General features: G+C 46.5%; 1 protein-coding gene across 2 annotated transcripts in view; it reads right to left on the reverse strand.

Moving 5' to 3' along the window:
- Nucleotides 1–20,934, reverse strand: part of LOC147722748 (MARVEL domain-containing protein 3-like) — a 300,764-nt gene that overhangs the window by 184,988 nt on the left and 94,842 nt on the right. For both annotated transcript variants that reach the window (XM_086965216.1, XM_086965217.1), the window contains exon 2: nucleotides 2,637–2,911. In XM_086965216.1, coding sequence (XP_086821342.1) covers nucleotides 2,637–2,863 — 227 coding nt within the window. In that variant the 5' untranslated portion in view covers nucleotides 2,864–2,911. The remainder of the gene's footprint in view (nucleotides 1–2,636; nucleotides 2,912–20,934) is intronic.

Consider the following 20,934-nt stretch of genomic DNA (forward strand, 5'->3'; position numbering starts at 1 on the left):
AGCTCTCCTGCTCTACAAATACAGCAGCCCCACACTGCCCTAAAATCTAAGGGTTTACATAGCTTTTATAAGAGGGCTTTGGGAGGGGCGCCCGACCGGAGGGAGGCCTGTTCCTCTCAGGGGGTTTGGGGGGGCGGGGGGAGGAGGGGGAGTAGCCAGCACAGTAAATAGGCTGGTTTTGGGCTGCTTGGCTTCTCCTTGGGCTGGTTGGGCTTCGGCTGCATTTGGGCTCTTTGGGTATATAACCGGCCATTTTAGGTCACTGACCACCATTTCGGTGGGAGTGACAGCAGCTAGTTAGAGGGCTGTGGGCTTTGCTTCTTTTTTCCCGCCCCCCCGCCCTTGGTTGGTCCCTAGTAGGGGGATTCTGGTTTGGTTGTACTTCCAGGGGTGGGGTTTTTTGTGTTGATAGGTTGGGGACAGTTTCTTGGGAGCTGCGGCATCAGGGGGTTTGCTGTATGGGGTACTTGGGCTGGAGCAGGTGCTGATCTGTTGTTCGGTCGTCTAGGTGGTGGTTTTTACCCAAGGACTGGGAGAATTAGGAGGCCTGCTTTTGCCGGGGGGGCGGGGGGGGGGATAAGTACCACAGTTTATTTAGTTAGGTAGAGAGGCAAGTTAAAATTGGCTAATTGGTCATGTTGTTGTTTGGGGGGAACCATGTTTAGGGGAGGGGGTGGTGGGTTCTGTTAGGAACATGTTATTTAGCGAGGTGTAGTTTTGTACGGCACAGGCCAAGGGATATTTTGTGAGGTGCCCCTGCTTCCAATAAAGCGGCCTTTGTCACACCTTAAAATGAGTCCATGTCGGAGCTGTCCCCCCCCCCCCCCTCCCTGGTGGGCCCCAAAACACTTGTTCATACCTCGCTGAGCACTGTGGAGCACACACAGTAAGTACCAAAGACACACTCAGCTATTGTCACAGTAAATGAAAGACTAGTAGAGATGTATTTAGGCTTCCAGAGAATGCATTTATGTTGCACAGACAAAGAAAATACGAAGTACTGCAATCCGAGACCATTATTTACAGTACCACCTAAATATAAAAACAAACTATATTAAACAAAGAAACAGCAAAAATCCGCTTCAATGTTTTGCATCCTGACATCCGGTTAAATATTCACTGCCAGGCATATTAAACAATCTGAGAAAAACTGAAAGTCTGTGCATTTCCCTTCTCCATCTCTTACCATATTTAGGCCGAGGAACCCAAGGGAGGGCTATTTCCTGCAGTAAAATACCCATTTCTACTTTTGAAAGTTAAAATATCTTTGTGATTTATCGCAACACAATCACAGCCCCATTTACAAATGGGCAGAAGCACAACCTTTACCGTGTGAGAAAGGCAGAATGGTCACAGACACAGCATGTCACACCTGCGTTTGCTGTTCTTATTCGTCCAGGTGGACATTACATCTGGTTGAACACGAATTTGCCAGATATAATTTCAGAAGATGTCCTAGGGATACCTTAGGCAAGAAACTGCAAGATTTTCCCTGGCGTGCAAAAGCAACCAGTGGAAAAAGAGAACATATAGAAGGAACTGGACATTCACACCTCAGGGAAGGAGGAGTCTGGCTCAATGGTTAGAGCGGCAGACCCTGATGCAGAGTTCTGGCCCGGGACCAGGGTTCAATTCCCGCCTCGGCGGGTCTTGGGCTCAATTTCCTCGGGCCTGACAATTCTCGGCTCTGTGCCTATTCTAATCATGGGCCCCACGCTGCAACTCTGGGCAATAGCTTGCTTAACCTCTACACCGGCCCCAACAGCGCTAGGATGCCTGGCTTCACCCTGAGGGTACCCAGGAGTGGACACACCATAGGGAAAGCCAGGAAGGGTTCCACAGCGGTATGAGTAATAGCGCCAGGAAACCGCTTGGTGGCAGTGTGCTCTACAAATACCTTGACATTTACATTTGACATTTACATTTACATCTGTCGAGGCTCCCCTGCCCTCAAGGTTGAGAGATACCATGAGCCCACACTTCTCACCCCAAAGCCGCAGCTGTACATATATGGTAGCTCAGAGGGGGAAATCTTGAGTACCCTGAATACAGTGGAAGGGACATGTGCTTACAGCCAACTTAGAGCTAGCATAACCACACTGTCATGTCACTTGATTGTGTTGGTATCTCTAGCGAATGAAGGGTTTCCACCATGTGAAGGCAGAATCCACATCTCCACTCCATATTTTAATTAGGCTTAGATGCAGGATAGGTCAAATTTCTATTATATTCAATGACCTGTGGTTAATGCTTTGAAAACAAAACATTGTAAAAATTACAAAACATTGTATAAATAAAGGACTGATACAATGTATGTTTCGAATGGTCAAATCCAGGCATATTCTTCATCTAAATTGAGGAACCTGAGGGAGCTACCTTGCTCAATTCTGGATGTGCCACTTGTAAATCCTGCATGTGTACATTTAAAACACGTGTTCTATTTTAAAGGCAGAAGGCTTCCTATACAAAAGAAACTGAACTCGGCTATAACTCAAGGGGATGTAAATTGCTTAAAAGGGGTGGCGCCTGCATTGTGTTTTAGGGCTGTCTCCATCAAGTCTCTCCTTTTATTTCTTGAGCTTCTCTTGGCAATTAATTATTATAAATGACAACAAATATTTTGTTGCGGCGATTACCTTCCATTTGAAGGATGCGGCGTTCGATCTCTCCTGTCTGCACTGTCTGGCCGATGACTCTCTCTGCTTCGGTGCAACTGGTCCCGTGGAGTGTCCCTCCCTCCGTGCTGTTTTTCCCGGTGGTTATTTTGAGATCTTTTTGGTCTCTCATGATACGGTTCCTGGTCTCGTGATTTGTTGGAAGAAGGGCCTCTGTCCGTTCGGCTACTTCTTTCAGAGTAAGCCATCTTTATCTTCTCACAAAAAAGTATGTGTTCTTCTTGAAGTAATCAGCTCTACCGGGGTGGAGAAATATACAGGTTACTACTGACATTGCTAATTTTGAAAGCAAATTACAAATTACAGCGCAACAGCATCTACTTTTAATCAATGCATGATTTTCATGACTACCAATAGTCAAAGAATCACATTTAAATTCGTACTCTAGATGTATCCCATATGGCTATCTTTAAAATCAGACATGGGGCACAACCAGGCAATCAACTGTGTTCAACAATTCTGTGGACTGTTACAGAAGGAGTTATTGTCCAATACTAGGTGGATTTACAACTGAACTCAAATAATTTCCTCTCGTGAATGGCTCATGTGAAAACACGTTAATGCAGCTATGTTCCTCAGATTAATTAACCTAGCCAGTAATGGTGTGGAATGAAAAAGAAACGCCCAGTTATAGAGTTACCAGACTTTCTACCACATTGTACCATTAAACAGAATTCTGGTAAAAATAGAAGGTATTGCTTTAATCTTTAACATCGCCTGCTAATTTCACAGTCTGGTAGACTTTTGCCATCAGTGGAATTTAGCAGTAATAACCGTCAAAAACAGTTGTGCAAACATGCAGTTGCACTAGTTGTTCCCCGAGACTCTGGAAAAGGTGAAGATAAATTGGGAAGTGGCTGCATGTAATGCTAATACTAGACATCTCTTCCAAAACATTTTACTTCTTAATTTACATATTTTACATTGATGTCTAGATGTTTTAGTGAGTTTGCCTGACTAGCCGAACATCACTGGAATTAACCAAAATCCATATCTAAAACCTTGAACCCCAGTGGCTGTGTTTAACCAATATCATAGGCAGTTCACTAAACCTTAAGTGCCCAACCTTTTCCTACTGTAAATAAAGTGCAGTTCTTCTTGAAAGGTACAGCTCCAACTAGACTGACATAATCCTTGATAGCGAATCTACTGTTGGAAACCAGGAGTACAACTGGTCAAATTCAAGTACAACTGTATCTAAAACCCTGGGATGTTAGTGATAAACCAAAGTAACCATGATGGATTTTGCCCAGAACATGGAGATAAGGCCTCCAGCAGGGACCATCCTCAGTAGAACTTTATACGTAAGAAAGAAGGTTATTAAATCTGGCAAGTCCAGAGGACCAGTCTAAAGCAGACTTCAGATTTTTATTAAGATGCAATAACGCAATATTTAAAGAACTGCCACATAGCCCAAAAAAAAAAAATCAGCAGTTGTGAGGCTACTGGCATTTTCGCTTCCAGGTAATGTAGGGAAGTTCCTGCACGGTCCTTCAGACCCCCCAGGATATAGCGGCATAGATTTGCAAATTTAGCGGCACAAAAATGGAAATTTAGCGGCACAAAAGTGGGTATTTAGCGGCATTATTGCGGCACCTTATTTTTTTCGTAATCATTCCTTTTCAGCCTTAAATCAATGTAAACTGATTTAACAGGGTATTCCACTGTGAAACTGGCATGGTTAAAGTGTCTGTGGCTCTACAGAAGCACAGCTCCACTCTGCACCTCGTGAGAGGGGGCCCCATTTCTCCCTGGGATGTTCTTGCACCCATGTATGCACCCCTGCCGGGGCACCACTGCCTCCTAGACTCGTCCATTTTAAAAAACAGTCAGTTCTATCACCATTTTTAACATTGAAAATATATTGTGAATACAAATATGACCCATAGAGGAAGTCTTGCTTTGCTGCTAGAGCGCCTTACTAAAAAGTAATGCAACGATTTAAGTGTGGCAATTTAAGTGCCACTTTGTGAGTGGACAAAGACAAGGCAGTGCATTTAAACAACTATCCTCTTTTCTGAAGCCCAATCATCTAAAAGGGGCCTTAAAATATCCCCAGCAGTTCAGAAGCGCTGCTGCAGGGTACATAACTGCCAGGGTTTCAGATTGCTTATGTGTGCCATTTTCATAAATTCACTGTAAATATGAGTGACTTTCAGTGACTGAGTGACACTTTCTTCTGAACAAAATCAAGCAATGAAGTTAGGGAAACCGATAAATATCAGAAATTACCCCAATTTGAGCAATTGAAACCTCTATATATCTTGAAACTGCAGCAAAGTACCAGAAATGGAAGGTCTCTAGCCTAGTGCCCAACCTGATTCACGTACTTTGTAGCAGGCATAATAATCCTCTGCCCTATTTTATTATATATCACTGAGCTTGAAGTCTGTTGAACAGTCTGGTGAAGTTAATTACAACGAAGCATGGCTGCGTTGTTAGCATACATAACGTGTGGTTGCTAGTATCAAAATGAAAATGTCCTTTGTTAAAAAGATTCAGACACTTTACATGCAATGGGTCTGTACGGTTGGTAACCCCAACAGCACCCCCAAAAAAAGAATTGCCTCCTAATGTGGGATGCTGTGATTGGCTCAATGAGTGTGGTGCCAGTGGAACACAGGCCGAGGATTTGGCAAAGCGTGATGTTTACCTCTTATTGCCTGGTGTGGGGTTTCCCCAGGGCTCAAGATGGGGCAAGCAGAGGATGATCAGCCCTTTGACATCACGACTGGGGCGGGGAAACATTGAGGTTTAAGGTTGAGCACATGCACAGCGACTTCCCTCCTTGACAAACAAGAAACCGAAACTGGAGAGGGGCTGTGATCATATTATGTTGGAACAATTTCAGAATTTGTAGCTGCGGGGAATAGGGTGGGTAAAGGGGGTGGGAGGGGGCGGGTGCAGTGACCTGGGATTACTACACCTCGGAGGGAGCTATTTTCCTCTGTACGCTGGTTTCCAGATGTGGGTTGCGCCTGGCAAGCCACACTCACATTGGAGATAAAAGGTAGAGCATGGATGGGGGTTTAATACTTAGAATTAGGTTCACACATTACTTTTGGTACGAGGCAGGGGGGGTGCATTGTGGGATCAGTAGTTCGAGAACAGTGAGAGTAACGTGGTGCAGCTGATGAGAGCAAGTCACGGGGTTAACAATGTTCGAAATGAGCCGGTGAGGATGTGATTAAAAACGAACGGATTGAGTGACAGCGGGAACAGATGATTTTTCGAGGCAATGTGGAAGATGGATGAGGAGGTTAGGTCGCCGGCTGTGGCTTCAGCAAGGTATTTCATCACAGTTTCGAAGTATCGGCACGGAAAATCGGGGGTATCTTTGGAGTTACAGTGGGGTGATTGTTTATTCGCAAAAAGGGTGATCTTGAAATGAGAAGATTAGGAATGAGACACACGTTTTATTTATTTTGTTTGTTTCAGTCAGTTTAGGGAGAGAGGGCATGAAGGATTGGAGAGGGGACTGGGATAAGGGCATAGTTATTTTTACTGCTGCACTGGTACTAAATTAAACTCAGCTGGTTGTGTGGCTATTACGGCTGTACGCGCTCATGTGGTGACGTAGGTACGTTCAGCCAATAAGATGTCACCATCTTTTTTGCTGCCTGCCGAAGGCTTTTTTCGCGGCCAAAAAGGTCAATTTCGCAGTCATCGCGCCCTTCAGCTGATTTCGCGATTATTTTGCAAATCGCGAAATTGCGAAAAGCTGGAGGGTCTGGTCCTTGATAAGGTAAGACAAACAGATGGTGACATTTTGGCATGCATTTAATAAATCAGTAGATGTGTAGAGTGCTTCTTGTCACCTGTGAGGGTATCCATGTGCTAGCAGGGTTCAGTTGATAAAATGAATAGCCAGGTCTTCAGGGACTTTAAGAACTCTGAAAGAAATAGGGAGGTTCGGAGATTAAAGGGTAGCTCATTCCATGCCTTTGCTGCTAGTTAGGAGAGGAGAGGAGAGACCGCCGCATCAACTACTTCTGATGCGGGGAAAGCGATTTTGAGAAAGGGACACAGAGAAGGTGTCTGGTGGGCTGATGGAAGTTCAGGCAGCGGATCAAGTAGGCGGGTCCGCAGTTGTGTAGGGCCTTGTATGCAGGGGTCAGGAGCTTGAACTGGCATCTTTCCTGTTCAAGGAGCCAGTGGAGATCCCTGAGCTAGGGGATGATGTGCTGCCTAGAGTGTGTTTCTGTATTCCATTCAGCTGGAGAGGAGGGCCTGGGCGATGGTGCATCTATAGCTGTGGGATAGCAATTTGAATATATTACAAAGTATGCAGAGGAAAAAAAGCAAGAGGAGGAGACCGAATTGACCGGAGTCATCATAGTTAGCTTGTTGCCCAAAATGAGGGCTATGTTACACATCTGGTCAGTAGGGGTAGGGGTAGGTCCACGTTCTGAGGGCCAGCAAGATGTGTCCCATGGGGAGCTTTTGATCCCGAAAATCAGCCCCTCTTTCTTGTCAATGTTGAGCTCCAGGCAGTTGTCTTTCATCCTGTTGGCGACGTCTGTCATGCAGTTGTGGAAGTTGGTCTTGGTGGTATCTTCAGAGAGGGAAAGGATGAGTTGTGTGTCATTGGCATGGGATATGATGTGGAGTCTTGGGTTTTGGTGATGCTGGCCAGAGGTGTCTTATAAGTGTTGTTGAGGGTGTTACTGAGCAAAGATCATTGGTGTACTTCACAGATTTCCTTAGGTGGGTGGGGGGGGGGTGAAGAGGGAAGGCAGACATTTTCCGTTCTCCTGATGACAAAAGATCCATCTGAGATTGGCTCCCTGGATGAAATTGTTCTGTAGCCTTGGAATGAGTGAGTGGTGAGAGACCGTATTCAAGACTGCCAGGAGGTCTAGGATGATCAGAGCCACAGTCTCTCATTGGTGAAGTAAGCCTTGGATATCATCGGTAGCCGCGATGAGTGCTGTCTCGGTGCTGTGGTTGCTGCAGAATCCAGATTGGAAGGAGTCAAGTGGGAGGTTCTATTCCATATGTGAGGAGAATTGTTGGTTGATGGCTTTTTAAAATACTTTGTCCAGGAAGGGGAACAGGCAGATCGGTCAGTAGTTGCTGAGTTTGCGGAGGTCAGTCAATGGTTTCTGTAATAGGGCGTTGACTTCCGCATGTTTCCAGTACTCAGGGAAGGTGGCTATGGTAATTGTGGTGTTGAACAAGGTGGTGAGTATGTGGCCGATTCTGGCTTTGCCTAGGCTGAAGATGTGATAAGGGCATGGGTCAGTTGGCTCCTGAATAGAACGAATTAATAATGGAGCAGTGTCCTGGGGGGGGGGGGGCAAGCTGGCTCCATTCAGTTAGTTGGGTGTCTGTGGTGGTAGCAGGGTCATTGTATTGCTTGAAGAGGTCGGTGGCCTTGGGTGGGATTTGAAACTTCTGTAGATGTTGGTGATCTTGATGTTGAAGAAGTATGCAAGATTGTCGCAACGTTCCTGTGAGGGGTTAATGTTGTTTGTTGCAGCTGAGAGGTTGGAGAATTCTTTGACGATGATGAAGAGTTCTTTGCTGTTATTGGAGCTTGATTCGGTGCATAAGCCGGAGGTCTTTTTCTTTGATTCTCTCACTTCTCTGTGGCAGAGGTTGAGGGCTGTCTTGAACGCCGTCTTGTTGGTCGTGTCCTTGCTAATGCGCCATTTTCTTTCCAGTGGTGGAAACTGTCATTTAGTGGTTCTGAGGTCTTCAGTGTTTTAGGTAGCCTGGTTGGTGGATTTTCTGGGGATGTTGTTGCTGATGTGAGCGATGCAGTCTGTGCAATTGGTAATCCAATTGCTGACGTTTATGAGGTTCTGATCTAGGTTGTTGGAGGAGATGGGGTGGGTGGTGTTGAGGGCATTAATCCATGTGTCCTTTGCAGCTGGGGCAATGTCTCAGTGGGGGGTGTGGGGCAGAGGTCTGTGAGCTGGTGATGTTGAAGTGGATGATGAAGTGGCTGGTCAAGGTGAGTTCCATGGCGTGGCTGCACCTGATGCGGTCACTAGAGGTGTAGATGGGGTCTAGCGGATGGCCGGTGGTGGTGTGCGTGGGGTCGTGGATGAGTCTGATGTTGTTCATGCTGTTAAAGAGGTAGGTAGTGTTGACGTCATTGTGGTCCAGATGGAAGTTGAGATCACAGTGAAAAATTTAGTTGTTGGAGTCTATGGCGAGGTTGAAGTCGATAATGAATTTAAATAAGGCTGGATGTGGTCATGGAAGACGGTAGGCAAGGGGTACCCTGATGGTGGCTTGCGGTCTGTTTGGAATAGGAACTTTAGGTGTTCCATGGCTGGGGTGATATCGTCATTTGTGGTGGTGCACTCGATGGAGTTCTTGTGTATGATGGCGATCCATCTGCCAGACTTGTTGATGTGGTTGGTGCTCGTGTATCCTTTGGGTATTGCGATAGCGACATCAGGCAAGGAAGTGGGATTGAGCCAGATCTCGATAAGGAAGATGACTTCAGGTGTGAGGGTGTAGATGAGGTCCCAAATCTCAGTGGTTTGTTTGCATAGTGAGCATATGTTGAGAAGGGTGCATGCATGTTTTTCAGGTAATGTCTGTGTTGAGTTCAGGGTGGGGCTGGTCAATGAGCTAGTGTGCGTGTTGTGGCAGGTGATGTTGCAGGGGTAGAGGTGAAAGGTCCTACTGTGGAGCATGTGTCGGCGCAGTGCCAGTGTTTGTTGCATTGTGGTGCATCTGCGGGATTGGGAGGGCAAGGGGTCATAGCACTGGGTGCGGTTCAGGCACAGATGAGAGCAGACGTGCTTGCATTTGGCACACCTTCAACGTGCCAGTAGCATTCCCACTGTGTGTGTGCACTGCACGGTCGCACTGTGGCCTGCCCATGGGATTAATGGGGCTTCTGTCGGCTGGAAGAACAGAGTGAAAAAACCCAGGCAGTGGCAGTGTCACTGGAGCACCAGGAATTAGATGCTACAGGCAGGGCCGTCTTAACACCTTGGGTGCTAAGGGAATTATCGCTGGGTGCTGTTACTCCTGCATTCCCATTGTTCATGACAAGGTCAGCTCGTCATAATCACAGCTCCAGTGTACTGCATGACGAGCTGACCTTGTCATGAGCATGGAAGGGGTTAACAGCATTACAGGCCCCTTGGCAAAGCTGTGCACTGGGCTCTGCCTACAAAACCACTCACAGGAATAAAAATGTTTAACAGAAAATTTGAGTTAAAATATGGTCTACATGGGGCCTTTATGCTCGTGGGGCCCACAGACAACTGGTCAGCCTGTCTATGTGTTAAGACGGCACAGCCACAAAAAAGTTGCAAAATAGGTGTTCAGATGCCTACAAGCAATTACAAAAGCCATTTGTTAAAATGAATTGAAGCAAAGCATTTTTAAATTCCTATTGCACTGATGGAGTGCTGGCTTTGTTATTGATGGTGAAATTCTAAATAAAATCTGCCACTGCATCAACCCTCTTGCCTGACCTCCCCCCCTTATCCCACACTTCACAGACAAGTGCAATGCCATCAACCTCTTACTTAATGAAAAAGGCAGATCAGCCACTACATACACAGCACCAAGCCTGCTGCTCCTGCGACACCCACCTTTTCTCATAGAATTACACAACTGTCACCCTTCAAAGCCCAAGCTCTTGCAGAGCTCACCTTCATACTCAACACCCTCAAAGTCACTTTCAATGAAGATGGCATCTCACCGTAGTCCATCAAATTTCTCTCTGGAAGAAGCTCTTTCACATCTACCCATAACGGTCACAGCCTCCCTCACTCTAAGCTTCATGTCCAAAAGCTACGAAGACTTTTCAGATCCTCCTATTCCTAAACAAACTTATGCTAGATACTGATGATGTCGCCAACTACTGGCCCATCACTTACCCACCCTTCATTGACAAGATCATTGAAAAAGCTGTTTGCATTAAATTTCAAGTTCACATTGGGGCTAATCATCCCCTACATAATGACAAATGTGGCTTCAGATCAGGGTGTCTTACAGAGACTGCTAGCTTCACACACATAGTAGACAACATCCGTTTGAACACAAATCAAGATGATCCCTGCCTCACGATACTGCTGGACCTCTCAGCTGCCTTCGTTACAGTTGATCATCCCAACCTCTTCAACACCACGAAGTCTTGAATGAAATTCAGTTTTAATGTCCTTCACTGGTTCTCCTCTTACCTTTCCAATCCACACCAGTTCATTCATAGGAGTATCTCGGTTTCCTAATGATCCCGATTACCTTGGGAGGCTCCCAGGGTTCAATACTGCCCCACGTCATTTTCATTCTCTACATATATCCCCTTGGGGCTCTACTTGACGTAACGGCACCAAATGTCACTAACATGCTGACAAACCACAACTCTTGAGCTTGAATGTCTCCTCTCACCAGACATGCCACAAATACTGCCCTACTTGCCATTCTTACCTGAAGCTCAACACCGCAGAATTCCTGTTATTTGCCAAGAATAAGAAGTACATAAAAAAAACAAGGAACACCTTGTACCAGCTTTCTCGTGTAAATCAAGTGAAGGCGTTTCCTCCACAAAGCGACTAATTGCTGTTCACCCGCTCGTACTCTTGCATCTGGACAGCAGGCAATTTCTTTCTATGCACCCAGCACCAGGCGAAACATCACCATATCCATCAGGACTACCCCACTACTGCTCCAATTTAGTTTAGAGTTGAAGACACACCTTTTGAAAAGAACACTACATCACAATGCAGCAAGAGTACACTTCTGCAACTAGAACGAAGCTACCTCTCCAGTCAATGCACCGTTTTCCACTGCCATTTAGCTAGTTTCGTGTCATGCAATTACCATATACATTTATACAAAATCTTAATTCTGCTAATTTACAGCTAAATTCACAAACACATCCACAGATAAAAAATAGAAAGAATGGCAATGGGAGGTGAAAACAGAAGAGGGTGGAGCATTTTTAGGTCGAGGACCTAAAGGCTGCGCTTGCGCAGTCTGGGAAGGAGATTTAATGATTCTTAGTAGGGCTTTAGAACCCGCCTCCCTGGCCCGTCTCTCCCCCATTGGCTGGCTTCATAAACGGAGGCCAGCCATTGGAGGAGAGATGCGTGACTCCAATTTAGCCCCGTCTTTTTCGGATTTGGGGGCGTAAGTTTTGCTGTTCTTTAGACAGTGGCGTTGTCTGTCACTCAGAACCTCAAAACCACGCCCCCATTCCGAAAAAGACGGAAGCTTGCGGCCATTTTTTTTTTGGTCCTGAAGACGAGCTGCAGGACTTCCTTCATCCTCGCCTGTGCTGCCAGGCTCTATTCCGCCTTGTACCAATATCTAATTCACTGTCCTTTCGTTATATGGTGCCCCTTGCCCTGACTTGTTTGTACTCTGGAGTGATGGCTTGCAAGCTAGAAACCCTAGCCTGGAGATGGACGGAGAGACTGCTCTGTTGCGGCCGCCATTTTTTTTTTGTCCCGAAGACGAGCTGCAGGACTGCCTTCCTCCTCGCCTGTCTGTGCTGCGTTCCAAGAAGAGGAATACCGAGGTAAGGACCTGCACAGGGACATGTGGCGGGAATTGGCCCTTCACAAGGAATCTCCAGAGCTCCCAGGGCCCTGGGCTTCAGGTGGCAGGGCTAAAAGGCTCCCGCTTCAAGCGCCTCCGCGGAGTTAAGAGCCGGAGAAGTTCTAAAATGGTGGGCGAGCGGGAAGCCAGCTAGGCAGGATCCCCTCAGGAGACACCCCCTAGCCCCCCCGCCACCCCCGGCACCTTGCCTGCAGGGCCCCGGGAGGTATCCAGAGTCCCCGTAGGATCAGGGAGGCGAGATCAGCGCAGCGGCGATGTCCGGCACCTAGAAATCCTTTTTATCCCCCAAACAGTCCCTTTGAAGCATACTGCCATCTAATATAAACATGATATATATGAAAAATACATAATATACCTAACAAATAAGTGAAATATGGCCCAACAAAGTCACCCGATGTTTCTGGTGGCATTTACAAGATTCCCCCCCGAACATCTCGATAGAATGATTGAACCATAATATTTACTTCGTGTGCTTTGTTTACTGGCCCAAGGTCACCCTTTTCCGGCTTCACTGCACCCTGGGACATAACGTTTACTAGAATAACTAATGTGCGGGATTTTGTAAATCGATGTTATGGTATGTTTTTAGAGGTTTGTGTAATTTAAAGGCCGCTACACCCACCAACAGAGGTGTGAGCGTTAAGAGCAGGACACGCTATCCACCGCTGCACATGCCGGGTCTAACTCACAGAGATTAAGATGCAGAAATCAAACAGAGCGTTGCGCAGGAAAAGCCGTGCGAAGCCTCCCACGCAGCAGCGCCGTGATTACAAAAGCTGCTTCACAGGGGCGGAGAGTGCCGGGAAGAGCGTCTCAAGTGGAGGAGGGTGGGCTGCGCCCCTCTCTCTGGCAGCCCCGGGTCACAACCCGATCCATTACTGGTGCAGCGCCTGCCACAAAAGACTTGGCGCTTTACTGGCGTCAGGGGGGTGAAAGGCGAAGTTAATCGTGTCGGGGTTTGTGCCGCTCACCTGTAAACTACGCGCACATCTTCCCAACATAGCTCAACTCTCTTCATCTCCCTCACACGCTGACCGCAGGGCAGAGAAGGCAAAAGAAACGGAAAATAAGATTCCATATATATGCTGCATTTTCAGAACAAAACCCACTTCGATTTGTTTTGCCAAAAAAAGCATTTTTTGCTCAATGGATTACATGCAAAGCAGGAAAAGTCACTTTTATAAGAAACGCGGCGTCCCTTCATATTATAATTGACGACAGCAGGCACGGAATTGTCTCCTGGCGTGTAAATATATAGTGTTATTATTGATCCGTACACGTACATTCAGTGTATAGTGCTTTGAAAGAACGAACCGTGCCAGGAGTCAAGCTTGTAAACCCCAGACCGCCACTGCAAGAACATTAACCCGCTGAACTATCTGGCTAGGAAATTCGAAAGGTAGGCTGCTTTATGCAGAGCTATCCAGTGCACATTAAATGACGTTCAATCTTGCTGTGATTTGAACAGGTGAACCGCATCTCACACACATTCATCTGGAGCAGGTTCATTAACCTGCTGAGCAATCCTCCTGGGATGGGTACAGGTGACATGTATGAGTCGCTGCACACTGACCTATGCAGCTCTCAGCCGCGCTGAGGCTGAAACCTGTTGCAAGTCAGACATATTTCCGCAGCAGGCGCTCACCTGAGTGAGTGTTCAGCATGTGGAGGAGTCTGTCCCACACGCAGTCCTCCGAAGACTCCCAGACAGCACGAGTCCTCTGGCCTTTGGGGATTATGCATAAAGTTATTTAAACAACTTCTTTCTATGGCCGCCTCCGGTCAGGACACCACCAAGGTGAATTCAGAAACAGAAGCTTCCAGAGCCCCTTGTCCGGAGCACAACAGGCGCTGTACAGAATCCACATAACCGAGAGCGCACGTCCGTCCACACAGGCCAGCCAGCCTGGGACTGGTGCTGTGGGCGCACAGAGCACTTACCGGAGTCCAGAAGGTAGGGCGGCACGGCACTGGCCGCCAGGCTCCACCAGACAGCGTGCAGCAGCCAGAGCTGGCCCCGGGGCCGCCCCTCCGTCATGGTCCCTCCAGCGGGGCTCTCATAAGACAATGACAATGCCATTTATTTAACGATTAAGCTATAGGCAATGTAAATGACATTACCTCTGTGTGTGTGTATGGGTGGCTCTGTATGTTTATGTGGCTGGCTCAGTATGTGTGTTGCTGGCTCTGTATGTGTGTGGCTGGCTCTGTATGTGTGCATGTCTGTGGCTCTGTATGTGCATGTCTGTGGCTCTGTATGTGCATGTCTGTGGCTCTGTATGTGCATGTCTGTGGCTCTGTATGTGCAAGTCTGTGGCTCTGTATGTGCAAGTCTGTGGCTCTGTATGTGCAAGTCTGTGGCTCTGTATGTGCATGTCTGTGGCATTGTATGTGCATGTCTGTGGCGCTGTATGTGCAGGTCTGTGCCGCTGTATGTGCAGGTCTGTGCCGCTGTATGTCCAGGTCTGTGCCGCTGTATGTGCAGGTCTGTGGCGCTGTATGTGCAGGTCTGTGGCGCTGTATGTGCAGGTCTGTGGCGCTGTATGTGCAGGTCTGTGGCGCTGTATGTGCAGGTCTGTGGCGCTGTATGTGCAGGTCTGTGGCTCTGTATGTGCAGGTCTGTGGCTCTGTATGTGCAGGTCTGTGGCTCTGTATGTGCAGGTCTGTGGCTCTGTATGTGCAGGTCTGTGGCTCTGTATGTGTAGGTCTGTGGCTCTGTATGTGTAGGTCTGTGGCTCTGTATGTGTAGGTCTGTGGCTCTGTATGTGTAGGTCTGTGTCTCTGTATGTGTGTGCGTGATTAACTTTGTGTGTGTGTGGCTCTGTGTGGGTGGGTCTGTATGTGTGTGTGGTTGACTCTCTCTCTCCCTACCTCACTCGCTCACTACCTCACACACTCGCTCTCTCACTACCTCACACACTCACTCTCACTACCTCACACACTCACTCTCACTACCTCACTACCTCACTCTCACTACCTCACTCCCTCACTCTCACTCCCTCACTCTCACTACCTCACTCTCACTACCTCACTCTCACTACCTCACTCTCACTACCTCACTCTCACTACCTCACTCTCACTACCTCACTCTCACTACCTCACTCTCACTACCTCACTCTCACTACCTCACTCTCACTACCTCACTCTCACTACCTCACTCTCACTACCTCACTCCCTGCTCAACTCTCTATCTCAACATCACTATCTCACTACCTCACTAACTCTTAATACCTCATTACATCACTATCTCTCCCTACCTCACTCTCTCACTACATCACTCTCTATCTCACTACCTCACAACTTCACTCTCTCTATCTCAATACCTCACTCTCTATATCACTACATCACTATCTCTTTCTATCTCACTCTCTCACTTTCACTACCTCACTCTCTCTCCATCACTACCTACCTCACTCACTCTCTCTAACTAACTCTCTCTATCACTCTCACTACCTCACTCTCTCAACATCGCTACTCCACTAAATTTATCTCACTACCTCACAACTCACTCTATCAAAGCCTCAATACCTCACTCACTCACAACTTCACTCTCTCTCTCTCTCTCTAACTCAATACATCACTCTCTCTATATCTCACTACCTCACACTCTCTTTCTATCTCACTAATTCACTTTCAATATCTCTTTCACTACCTCACTCTCTCTCCAGCTCACTACCTCACTCTCTATTTCTATTTCACTACCTCTAACAACACTATCCCTCACAAACTCACTCTTGGACTACCTCACTCTCTCTCTCACTACCTCACTCTCTCTACCTCACTACTCCACTCTATCAATCACTACCTCACTATCTCACAACTTCTCTCTCTCAAAACGTAACTACCTCACTACCCCACTCTATATCTCACTACCTCACAACTTCACTCTCTCTAACTCACTACCTCACTCACTCTCTATCTCACTACCTCACTCTTTCTCTTTCTATCTCACTAACACACTTTCACTCTCTCACTACCTCACTCTCTCTCACTACCTAACATCACTCTGTTTCTATCCCACTACCTCAAAACATCCCTCTCCCTCACTAACTCACTCTTTCACTACCTCACTCTCTCTCACTACCTCACTCACTATCTACCTCACTCTCTCTCTCACTACCTCACTCTATCTCTATTTCACTACCTTACTCTCTCTCTATCTCACTACCTCACTCTCTCTCTGCTAATGCAATAGGTCTCGCATATGCAAGCAAATAAGCTATTGCCAATACAAATGACAATGCCATTTATTTAGGGATACAGAAAAAAACATAATGAGCAATGCCAATAGCTCTACCTATAATATTGCCGAGACCATTGCATTGTAAATGCTTGTTTGTATTGATCATGACAATTGTCCATGAAAATCAGAAAATATAGTTGCTCATTATAAGCTACACACTTCAAAAACACCCCATATCGTAGGCAATTTACCATTCCAATTATTTTCCTGATGTACTGTAAAGCTCGAGTCCTGAATTTAAAAAGAAACAGTCCTAAAGTATAAATACACAGGACCGATTGTTTAGTATAAAAATACCATACAAAGCCATGCAACACGTAATTTAAACAAACATTGGCTAAGGCAGAAGGTTTAGCATTAATATGCTGATACCGGCAAACACAGGCATCTACAAATGCACAGACTGTGTGCACTGTGTTTCAGCACACCCTGCCTTTTAGTTTCTTAAGACAATGGCCAACTTTTAATGTCCCTTTTGAATGTTATTTCTTGTCGAACCGCAGCAGCAATTTAATTACATAAGCTATTGTGTTAATAAAATCTGCGCCCTCTAGGTTAAATAACGGCACAAGTGCTTCTCTGTAAACTAACATTATCATGATCTTAATGTTAACAAAAGAAAGGTTTAATTAATGTTCCTAAATGAAGAGCATAAAAGAAAATAACCGTATCTTCTATTTAGGTCACAAGTTCAAATAGGTAATCAGTGCATGTCTTTTTCCAAGGTAGGCAAGGTATTATTTTCCCTTTAATTAAGACCATAACAATATTAAAAGGGCACGCCAGATTCAAAAAATGAAAAACAAAAAAGCTTAATGAACATTTTATCAAACGTTGGCTTGTTACATGAAACGAATCCAATTAATATACATAGGCTACAAACTAAACACAAAAACCTAAAAAACAAAAATGACATTCTTGCATTGTTACATTAAAACATGGTCAGGATATCATCTGAATGTGAATTGAGTGTGCAAAATCAAACAAAATCATGTACATCGTTCTTCGACTTTGCTGACATTCACGCTCACCGGCTGCAGGGGATCTTTTCTCTTTTGTGACCCGACCAGACCTGCCTGCACAGCCCACTGCCGCATCCGGTCTCTCCCTGCCGCTGCTGCAGTTCCAAATCTTGCGCGGCCGCAGTGGGGGGGGGGGGGCAAGGGGCAGTAGGAACACATCGCCCAGGTACCCTTGTGGCCAGAGAGCCGCTTCTGGCGGAATACGCGCCAGGAGGCACTTGAAATACAGCATCACCCTTGGTAGAGCGGGGACTTTGCTGACATTCACGCTCACCGGCTGCAAGGGATCTTTTTTCTTTTGTGACCCGACCAGACCTGCCTGCACAGCCCATAGCCGCATCCGGTCTCTCCCTGCCGCCGCTGCAGTTCCAAATCTTGCGCGGCCGCAGTGGGGGGGACCGAGGGGCAGTAGGACCACATCGCCCAGGTGCCCTTGCCGCCAGAGAGCAGCTTCCAGCGGAATACGCGCCAGGAGGCGCTTGAAATACAGCATCACCCTTCACGTCGCGGGAGGGCGGTGCCGGGCTAAGCCCGGGCAAAGGGCGGGCCGTCCGTGGCAGGAGGAGGTAGGGCAGGGCCATACCCCTTACATTTCCTTCTCAACAAACGATTGGTGAGTGCCTTCACATTTACATTTACCCCCGGAACTGACCTGTAATATAAAATGGGAAAAAACTGTGCCATAGCCACTGCGACGAACTTAAACGCTATCGATACCGCATTGGAGCATGCTATGACCCTGGTGAGCAACGAAATTCAGATGGCAAAAAAAAGACTGTCCATGGGTTCCATTAAACCACCAGGCACAAACTTTGACACCCTAGATAATAGCACAACTCGATCCTTGTCGTGCATGGCAACTGTACATTCACCCCAAATTGTAACAGGAGACACCTCTCTGGAACTGGTATGCCCAGAATTGACTAGCCCGGTTGCCAATGTTGAAGCTGACTCAAGCCAAATTACCATTTACTTATAGCAAGTATACCAGTCACGCCTGACCCGGAAATATGTGGCACCAAAAAGAAGAGGAAGGCAAACAAACTTGCCCCAACCCCAAAAGAATACAGCCACCCCGTTTGAAACCCCAACGAGCAACTCTGAATAGGTGGTTTAAGGGCAACTCTACTACCACCGATCTTACCATCAATCTTGAACCCTCCACGGATCAAGCTCCAACTGACAATGGATGCAGCGAGATCACTGTCCCAATCATCGTAGCAGGGGAGGATTCACAATGTAATCCTAAGGAAACACAATCCACACAAACTGGCTTTTCTGACTTTACATTGGGGACACAGCTATCGACATTGTCGACACAGACTGTAACCGCATCAAAGGGCTGTTAGATTTGAGGTTTGACAGGTTGTGGAAAAGATTAGACCGCTTGGAAAGCTTAACTTCGAAACCCACCCCGCCTAATAAGGAAGTTAACGAACTTACCAACCCTGTTAACCTCCGGAAAACCCATATGCCAGGGAAACAACTGACTATTCCTCCACCCTTAGCATCTAAAATTGTAGCATCCAAGCCTCCAAGGAAATCATGGTCTGCACCAGTACCCCCACCAATCCAAACCACAATCCAAACCACAAAATCTGTGTCAGTCACCACTGATTGTAATACACCTATATGTCCCGGTTCATCACACGATACTAATATAAACCCTGCCCATAGCAGGATGATAGATAATGCCAACACAGCTATGGAAATGGACAAAGTGCCTGACGAACCCAATAAAGATATTCTGAGCCTGCCACCTCCATCTTGCCCATATGTCTTAGTCCTTGCAGGGGTTCCTCCCCTACAGAGAAATAAATCCGAGTCATGGGTCCAGCTAAGAAACAAATGTATGGATTGGTTGGCTAAACACAAAAAGTTCAAAAGGCCTGACATGAGTGAAATCTTACTGGTCCGTAGGGTGGGCTGGGTAGGCCATGCACCAAAAACAATCAAAGGGGACTGCAGTTATTAATTTTTCACACCCAATGATTGCTGGATCCATACTTGAAGTTAAGGAAATCAGTAACCCCAGCCAAACTAACATTTGTCCTTTGCCCCTGGGGTTCTTTTACAAATGCCTACTGTTACATTACCCAGTCCCTAGTTTCCCCCAGCTTACAAATCAATACCTGGCCCTCTCTGATCTGGATACACTTGACTGACCATCTAAGTCACCCATTTTTAATAGCTCGCTGGTGTGTGGGAACGCGGAGATGTCTGTCCCTGTCAGCCTTGAAGCGCCCAACCCTTGTAAAGCTGAGACACCCGAATCCATATTGAAGGTCCTGAGCTGGAACGTGGCAGGCTTAGCCTCAAAGTTACAATCATTAGAGTGGGTGGATGCGATTAGGGAATATGATGTCCTCTTCTTCCAAGAGACTTGGGCTCCCAAAGAGCTATATCTCGAGGGATGTGAATGTTTTAACGCCATCCCCGCCACCCCTAGTCATGATAGACCGATAGGGGGACTATCAATATGGATCAAAATCACCTCAGGAGGTAGAACAAAATGAATCCCTACAGGTAACACCAATTTCCAAGCTTTAATCTACACACGAGGTCCCTCTATTTGTTTTATTAATTTTTATAGCAATGGTTTTTTAACAATCCCGAATCCTAATTTTGTCCAACTTTTTAATTTTATTATGGATCAAGATAACCTATAGAGAAATATAACTTGGCAGGCATTTTCTTGGGGGGTGATTTTAACGCAAGGATCGGAAAAGGCCCCAATGGACTCCCTTGTGATCCAAACACCCACAACCCATGCAAAAGGGGATATGAGCGGATTGATCATTTAATTAACTCAAGCCTCCTAAATGTTATGGATATCGCCCCAATTAATAACAATGAGAATCCAACGCCTACCTATAGAGGACTAGGACGAGGGTCAGTTATTGACTATGTTTTTCCATCACCCTCGTTCCAAAGTTATCTCCTCGGGGCAGAGGTAAAGCGGTCCTCCTATGGAGACCACAACCCCATAATTGTTCTACTAAAGGTAGCACGTGGTGAAAACTTTAGGAAGTAGCACGTGGTGATAGTTTTAGCAGGGAACTAGGAGCGAGCGACTTACTCCTCTCCACTGACACATTGAGTCAAATGGAGAGGTTTAGACTATAAAGAACGTTTTGTTAAGATGGTAAAAGCATACCCCACTTTATGGAAAACGTGCCTGGTCTCATCAGACCCCTACCCTACAGTAGTTATTGCATTTACAGAATTATGTGAAGGCATAAAAAAACCTGATCTCTAGACCAGTGGGCACCCGTAACCCTGACCCAAAATGGTTTGACAACATCTGCTCCAGAGCCAATAGGGAGTTGAGAGCGGCTCTGTCAGCAGATACCAGAGATCCTACGCTTATTCGCATCCTAAGGACAAATTATAAGAGGGCCCTAAGAACCAGGCGCGATATTGTCTTAAAGGTTCAGTGGGATAAGTTGGCTTGCGC

Source organism: Lissotriton vulgaris, chromosome 4_1 (genome assembly GCF_964263255.1).
Source record: "Lissotriton vulgaris chromosome 4_1, aLisVul1.2, whole genome shotgun sequence".
NCBI classification, from domain to species: domain Eukaryota; kingdom Metazoa; phylum Chordata; class Amphibia; order Caudata; family Salamandridae; genus Lissotriton; species Lissotriton vulgaris.